The 8,741-nt window shown below is 43.7% G+C and overlaps 1 protein-coding gene across 1 annotated transcript in view; it reads left to right on the plus strand.

The window, feature by feature from the left end:
• LOC149314304 (SITS-binding protein-like) overlaps positions 1-3,828 on the plus strand; it is a 62,412-nt gene extending 58,584 nt beyond the window's left edge. The window contains exon 12 of the mRNA XM_089523089.1: positions 1,821-3,828. Within this exon, the coding sequence (XP_089379215.1) occupies positions 1,821-1,994 (174 nt within the window). The 3' untranslated portion in view covers positions 1,995-3,828. The remainder of the gene's footprint in view (positions 1-1,820) is intronic.
• The last annotated feature ends 4,913 nt before the right edge of the window (positions 3,829-8,741 follow it).

The raw sequence follows: 8,741 nt of genomic DNA on the forward strand, positions 1-8,741 counted from the left end.
ATGTGGGGATGTTGTGCTCCTCAAACTCCAAAACAGCAAAAAAATCAGACAAAATAAAACAAGCCACTGCAAAGTGCACTGGATTTGTTTCCACGATTCCCACCTTCCAGAAACCTGCACCCACTCAAAAATGGTTAGTTACTTCTTTCAATTTTGATTGATTACTGGATTATTGGGGGGGGGGGTTTCCCTGGCAGAGTTTTAAAGTACATGAGAGTCTTAGGGGAGCAAAACCACTGCACTTTGCAGCAGTTTTGAACTGTTGGGTAGGTTGTAGGAGTGGGGGTGGGGGGAATAATCTGAAACCGTTTTAAAAAAGAGGTTTGGGGATTTTGTTGTCCTGGTACAGTCCATCATGGGGTGTGGGGGTGAAAACTGACTCCTCTCTCCTGTGCAGTTGTCCATCCTGTGCTGAAAACGCTGATATACTAGGGGAACAACTAGTTGCTTACAAACAAATAAGCAGAATTAGTGGCTGGAGGCTTTGGTTCATTTCTCAGCCTCTATATAAAGGAGAGTGGTAAGGAAAGCCTGGATGTTTTTGCAGGTAAGCCCATTACTAGAAAAGAAATGCTGAAACCAAGATAATATTTATACAAACTGATATCCTACAAGATTTATATCATCACTATATTTCTAAGGTTTATAAATTTCCAGAAGTAGCATCATTTGATCAGAACAAACAGCATTTATCTGGGGTGCCTGCTGGCTCAGAGAGGCTCTCTTACAGGGTGATCAGATGCCATAAGTGCAAAGGAGAACAAGGTAGTGCAAAATGTAGGACATTCAAGAAAATGTAGGACATTACAACATAAAAACAGTAATATAAATATAAATTCATTTCATATGATTTATTTACAGCTATATTACATACACAGTATTTTATTATGTACTCAACCATACTTTTCTGATGAACTTATCTTCATTATCTTCATTGTTGGCTTGCAATATACTTCTAGAACTCTGAACAAGACAAAGGATTAAAATTGTTCTTTACTAGCAACATGCCCTTGACCGAATCTATATTTAAATTATTACATTCATTTGTCCATTGTGCTGAAATTAAGGGAAAAAACAATTTCAGCATTTGCATTGTTTCCTCAAGGAGCCCATTGCCTAACACATTTGCTTCCTTTTCCCTTCTGAGAAAATAGCTAGACGTGCATACAGTTGTACATTAAACTCAGAGTGTACATTTTTCCATGTGGTGAGGAGAGCAGAAACTAACAGCAGAGGTCTATATTTTCAGGATGTATCAGTCACACTTACCTGCAGATCTCAAATTCCACAGGCTGGCATTTTATCCAGCATCCAATCTCTACAACACTACAGAAATAATCCAGTTTGACACCACTTTAACTGCAATGGCTCAAGGCTATGGCATTCTGGGAACTGTAGTTTGTTATCTGAATTGTTTCCCCCTTACCCAACAGTAAGCAGGTCTCTCCCAGAGTTGAGAGCTGGAAGAAAGGTTTTGTATCTAGCACCACAAGCCTGAGAATACTTCACTACACCCAAGAGACGTATGTGTAAACCATACTTACCCCACATGTGTTTCTAACAATGTCTATCTTGAATCTTAATTCTTCATGACAAAACTGAAAAGGCAGAGGGGAGAATAATTCTTATGAGCGCAACCTAAAAATCTGTCTTATATTGGGCTGGACTGTTGGCCCATGATCCAACATTGTTGATACTGAGTGGCAAGCTGCTTTTTGGAGTCCAGGTGACCCTGTGCTGGTTTCAGATGAGCTTCAGCTCTTCCATATTAGAAAGAGCAACATCTCTTTAATCTTTAATCACTCCTCTTTTTAATTCAGGTACTTGTTGCCCCAATAACAGAACAAGGGCAAAGTCAAAGAGACATCTACCTGCCAAGAAAAGGTCAGAAGTGGATGGACACCAACACTGCTGAAGTTTTTGAGGGAGGGACCTTCATCCAGAACTATTCTGTCACCCTTTTGGATGTGCCTGTTTTTGTCAAGACTCTATAAATTTTGGACAATCTCGGAGTCCACCCGTAACTCAGAGAAGCATCACTTATACGGAGGTTCTGCTCCCACTTCTCCTCCTCCTCCTCCTCCTTCTTCCCAAAAGAGCTTCGATTTCAGCCAGGTGCACTTTTTCCAAGAACAACATACTAAAGCAAGTAATAAAAGTGTGTGTTTAAAGCTGTTTTATTTCCACTGCCTGGTTTGCATGACTAGTAAACTCAAGGAACTTCTGGTGGACCTGCAGCTGTCACTGCCATCTGGTCTCATGAAATCACTCCTGCTGTTGTTGTTCCTCCTCTTCAAAGAAGCACTGTAAAATGTCTTTCTTGTAATGGAGAAATAATGGACAGCTGAAAGTGTTTCATGCCCATCATTTTTGCTCTCTCCAATTTTCTACCCCCTCCAATAGCCACTTCCCCCTAAAGCCAGAGATTAATTAAGCAGTTAAGCCCTCTCCCAAGAGATGAGATACTGTGCTTCAAAAAAACCCCACAAATGTGTGTCCAGTCCTGTGTTCCATCTTGGTGTGACCTAGGTTGTATCCACACTGCACACTTATAGCAGCTTGCTACCTAACTATCATGACTCCATCCTAACTGCAGGGGCTTAGAACTTTCTGCAGCCAATGCCAGTGCTGAAGCTGAAAGGAGGAAAGTCGAACTATCTAGCAGGTGTAGGTAGCTCCACCAAACTACAAATCGCAGGATTCCATAGGATACAACCATGACAGTCAAAATTATAATAAATTGTTTTAATTGAGCAGTATACAATTCAATTAATTTATTATTGCAAATAGCCAGCATAATTGTGTAGTATGGACATACCCTTCTTCTCAAATGGGCTGAACTCAGGAATGACATTACTTTCTTCTATAAATATATCTGTGAATATGGGGATTGGACAGAGTTTTGGGTTTCTTCCAAATGGAAAGTTTCTCACACTAACAATCAAAAGCATTGTGTATCTATCAAATTTCCCCTTACTTAACAGGGTTTTTGTGTACGTGCATGTTGCTGCTGTCAGTGGGGAAAAGGAAGTAGTGGGAAACTATAAGGTTACAAATAGAATTTTTGACACTTCAACCTGCTAAAATTTTGTATAGAAAGCAGAATAAAAGCCTCCTTCTGGAATCATGAGGCCCACAGAGCCATTTTTGTAGCCCTCCTCAGGAGTCAAAACTAATATTAGCAAAATGTCCCATAATGACATCTGAGGAGTGTCAATGGCATTTCCACCACATTTGGCATGCCTCTCCCCTCTGGGTCAAAAGAAATTTTTGCCAAAAAAAAAAAAAAGTTTTTTAAAAATTTCCTCTCAAAATGACCCTAACCACTTCTCTACATGGATTAAGGCAGGGAACAACAACAACGACACATAACCTATGTTAAAAACATAGCATCAGTTAAAATGCATAGATCTGTTAAAACATAACATGAAAAGAGTCAATAAAATCAGTATAGATCAATCAACCCATAGTATAAAATCTATCATTTAAAATCACAATTTAAAAATCATTTGGATAATCCTCCCTGAAAAGACTCAAAACCGGGCAGTGTATTCAGCTGGCAAATCTCTTTGGTCGTTCCAGCCTAAACTAGGCTGAAGGAAAGTTTTCCGGGTAACAGTTGCCTACCTAGCCTTGGCTTACTGAAGTAAATGTCCTAGAGAGGACTTGAGTGTATGGCACAGATTATTTGGGAGTGGGTGATCCTGCAGGTAACTTAGACGCAAATCATGTAGTGCTTTAAAGGTAACAACCAATATTTTGTACCTTGCCTGAAACTAGCACCAGTGGTGTTATTTTAATATTGGTGTGATATGATCACTCCTAGATGTACCAATCTGGCTGAAATTCAGAAATTGAAGTTTCTGAACTTGGTACTGAGGTAACTTAATGTATAGTGCATTACAGAAGTCCAGCCTTGGAGTCACCAGCATGTGCACTACCATTTTAGAGCCTCCAGCTGGTGTAGCATCCAAAGCTGATAATAGACACTGCTGGCCGTTGCATCTATCGGAGCTGTCTTTTGGAGTGATGGATCCAGAAGCCTCCCCAGGCTCTGGATGTAGTCTTTCTGGGGAAATGTATCTCCATCCACCCATTGAGAACATCACCAAACCCAGGTTAGGATCTCTGAGAGTAAGCCCCTCTGTCTTATCTGGATTCACATTTAACCAAAAGCAAGGATATATAGGTTGAAAACCAAAATGTAACTTAAATAACATACAAATTATATATATCTACCTGGCTTGAGGTGTAGTGTTTCTCAATGAAATTCAGCCACAAAGACTGGAAAACTGGTTAAAGAATTGACAAAAGGATATAAGGAAAGATACAAATTATGGGAAAGTCTCAAGTTCTCGTCTCCTATTTATCAAAAAATAATTAGTTTTCTTTCTCTCATTTTAAGAGAAGCTTGGAGATCCCAATGAAGACTATGAGCAAATTAATATAAAGGGGATAGTGAGTGGTAAGCTGAAAGAGAGGATAGAAGGATGTCTGCCCTTTTTCTTCTTCCAATTCTTACAGCTCAAATGTTTCCCCTCTCCTGTAATCTTATTGGTTCCTTTCCATTAAAACTTTAAGTCAATAATTGGTCTGCATTAATTTATTGTTGGATCAAAGGTTTTATTTCTTTGCTGTCTCTCAGATACATCTCTTACATTTTCCTTATAGACATTCAAAAGTCATACATTGATCTGGCATAATAAATTAGTCATTAAAGGGGTTTTAAAAACAAAATTTACAGGCAAGCCTGAAGCAACTAATATTAATAGTACAAGATAATAAATTAAAAATCCAATTATTTTAGCACTTACATATCTAACAAGCTTATAATAAAAGCAGAGCAATTCTCTTGTCTTATTATGGCCCGGTACAAATGGGCCCTCAGTGACACCCTTGTCACGTGCTAGGGTTGGCTCGGGGTGGAGTACCCACACGTCCCACAACCCTAGCATGTGATGAGAGGGCATAATAATGGCGGCACCCTGTATACATGGGCGCCGCCATTGTTACGTAAGCGCTGCACAGTGTCCGCATGGCACTGTGTGGTGCTTACGTAACAAGTGCACCAGTGGCGCACTAGTCACGCTGCCCTTGTGGCATAAAAACAACCTGATTTTCGCAGGTTCTTTTTCCGCCAGAGGGAAACCGCACGGTTTGGCGGCTGTGGCTTCCCTCTGGTGGAAAAACAGGTGCCAGCAGGCTGCTGTTTTTCAGAGGTCTGTACCACGCCCAAGACAACATAAACGGAAAACAACCTTACATCAAACTTAAGCACACAGACAAACATTAAACAATTTAAGAGTAAATAAAGAAAAATGGTTTACTCCTAAAGGGCTAGAAACAAACGCTTTACTAAACACAATTCACCCAATTATTCCCTTTCTTAAAATCTAGTGGCAGCTGCATTCTTAATTAAAGAAAAGCAGCTTATGAAAATAAAATATACAGTAACTATAACTTAAAACCTTTTAAAAATCATTATTAAGCATCAATGCTTATTATTTCTATTATTTCACAGCCAACAAGACAGCTAAGAGAGATGTTTTCCGTTTCATAATTTTAATTCGGAGGGAGTTTTCAAGGCTATGTGATGCAAATGTCTTCAAACAGACTTCATTACTTCATTTGTTAGGAGTGATCCATTTTTTATGGCTCTCTTTTGCCATTTCCTCTTACATTTCCAGGTGTGTGAGGGGGGGGGGGATGTTAGCACATCATAGCATCATAGAACTGTATTGATAGAGACTACTGAATGAGGATGGCAAAGGATAGTTTTGGCTTCTCTAACAAGCCTCTGACAAGTTTCTTGCAGTTAGTTTACCAACTGAAAGGAAATCAAATTGAAAAGTCCATGCCTTCTCCTTCTCCCTTGCTCTCTATGGGCCTTATTATACATGGGGGGTTTGCAACTCAGATCCGCAGTCACTCCTGTTCTAGCAATGCAAAATGTGAGGGTTTTTTCACACCAGATCCAGAGTCACTCCTGTCTATCAATGTGAATTCACGTTAAAACATGAGGTTTTACCACACCGGGTTGCCTTTCCGTTGCCATTCTGAATCGAGGAGGAAGCGAAGTCAGTTTGATTCCAGACAAGTCACGTGATGCGGATTCAAGCAAAGTGTGGTGAGTGCACATTGTATTACCACACTAGAACATACTTTGAGGGTTCAACGATTCAAATTGGCACCCTTGCGCATGCTCAGTGGGGCTCTGGAGGCTGTCCTCCTTACCTGCCCCCTCCTTAGCTGTCATCCTTCATCGGGGTGAAGGAGCAGTCAGGGAATGATGGGATAGGCAGCAGGGTGAAGGAGAGAGGCAGATCGGGGTGTAGGAGCAGTCAGGGGATGATGGGATGGGTAGCAAGGTGGCAGAGAGGACGAGATGAGGATGCAGGAGCAGGCAGGGAATGATGGGATGGGTGGCAGGGTAGCAGAGAGGATGGCATGGGGACACAGGAGCAGGCATGGGGTTATGGGATGGGTGGCAGGGTGGCAGAGGGGGCGAGATGGGGTGAAGGAGGAGGAGGGGGATGAAGGGATGGGTGGCAGGGTGGCAGAGGGGGCAAGATGGGGTGAAGGAGGAGGAGGGGGATGAAGGGATGGGTGGCAGGGTGGCAGAGAGGACAAGATGGGGATGCAGGAGCAGGCAGGGGATTATGGGATGGGTGGCAGGGTGGCAGAGGGGGCAAGATGGGGTGAAGGAGGAGGAGGGGGATGAAGGGGCAGGACGCAGGGGGCCAAGGGAGGCAACATCAGAGTGATCTTCCACACCAGACCAATTTGAAGTGAAATCAAAGTGAACTTAGAAGCAGATTTTGGTGAATTTGCTTGTTTCTGAGGGCCCATTCACATTACAAAAAAAATCGGTTCTGAAACCGATTCAATCACGTGAAGTTCCTACTCACCCCGAATCTCACACAAGCGAATCAGGAGCTTGCACACCCGTTCCGTGTTAAATGGCCCCTAGCGCGGGTCTTTTGAAATCGGCGCAAATGCCGTTTCTTTTTAAAAACCCCGGGTCCTGGGAATGAGAACTTTGCCTCGATCACGATCGAGGCAAATTGAGGGAGGGATTTAGGTCAGAGGGTGGGCAAAGGGCAAGGCATTTCCTCCCCTCATCGGAGGGGAGGGGGAGGAGGAAAGAGCCCTGAGAAGAAGGGCTGCTGCTGGGCAAGGAGCAGGCAGGGCTCCTGGCGCCGGGAGGAAGGGGATGCTCTCCTCCTCCTCCTCCTCCTCCTCCTCCTCCTCCTCCTCCTGCTCTCCTGCTGGCCCCTGCTCCCTCCGGGGCCATTCAAGGCCGCCTCTCTTGCTGGGGGACTTGGCCAACCCCAGGAGGGCACATTGTATGCCCACGGAGGCAGCCGCTTCCAGTCTGGAGCCTGGCACCCAGAGAGGGGCTCCCCTGAGAGCCAGCCTGGCAGCCAGGGGATGGCGGGAGGAGGAGGAGGAGGGTCGCTGGCCAGGCAGCAGCAGACCTCCAGCAGCTGAAGCAGGGAGAGAGATTCCTCTCTCTCTCTCTCTCTCTCTCTCTCTGTGTGTGTGTGTGTGTGTCAGAGGGAAAAGGGGGGGTGGTCTACTTCCCGCTCCCGCAGCCTCCCCATTGCTCTTCTCCCTCATGATCCCAAGGCTGGAAGGGATCCCCAAGGGACATCCAGTCCAACCCCCAATCAAAGCAACACCCCCCCCCCTTTTCAAGCAGCCTCTTTTGACCATTTATGCGCATTTTTGACCATTTATGCGCATTTTTGGGGGGGTGACATGTCTGTGTGCTTGCTTGTGCTTTATTTCCTCTTGCTCCTGGATTATTTATTATTATTATTATTATTGTTGTTGTTGTTGTTATTATTACTGTTATATGCGGATGCTACAGTCAGAATGCCTGCACTGCATTTCCCCTTTATTCCCAATTGATTCCATGGGTTAGAGCATTCCCGCCCCTCATCGGAGGGGAGAGAGAGGAGGAAAGAGCCCAAAGGGTGGATGCTAAGGGTGACAGGTGGCAAAAGGGGAGGCTGGGCTGCATAGGGCTGGGGGTGGGGGGGGGAGATGGAGAAAGTGATGGAGGAGGAGGAAGGAGGAAGAGGAAGAGGAGGATTGCCAAGGCTGGGGGATGTAGGGAAATGGATGCAGCAGAAGCATTTATGCACATTTTTTGACCATTTATGCGCATTTTTTGGGGGGTGACATGTCTGTGTGCTTGCTATTTCCTCTTGCTCCTGGATTATTATTATTATTATTATTATTATTATTATTATTATTATTATTAATGCGCTGCATTTCCCATTTATTCCCAGTTGATTCCATGAGGTCACTCTCTCTCAGCCTCAGTGGAAGGCAATGGCAAAGTGTAAGCAGGAGGAAAGGGGGTCAGTTCAGCAGAGGGGGAAGCTACAATGTTGCAAAAGACCTCACTTACAATCAGTGTTACATTTTTAAACAATTTTTTGGAGCAAAGGGAAAGCTACAAATGTTGCTTTTAAAAGCATAAAAAAATGCATGACAATTCCATCCTTTGCCTGGGACAGGAGCAGATCTGACCCAAATGCCCACAGGTTTATAAAAAAATTAACCCTGTGCCTGGCTCTTTAAAAAAAGGGAGGAGGGGGAGGACACTTTCCGATGCCCTGCAAAACGTCACCATGACAATCGCTTGATTGACAGCGGCCACCTCGCCGGCAGACAGAATGCATTCGATTTCTGTCAAAATGCATTCGATTTCAAATTTGTAGTGGGCACTT

Source organism: Sceloporus occidentalis, unplaced genomic scaffold (assembly GCF_023333645.1).
Source record: "Sceloporus occidentalis isolate IW3139 unplaced genomic scaffold, rSceOcc1.0.p SCAF_4, whole genome shotgun sequence".
NCBI classification, from domain to species: domain Eukaryota; kingdom Metazoa; phylum Chordata; class Lepidosauria; order Squamata; family Phrynosomatidae; genus Sceloporus; species Sceloporus occidentalis.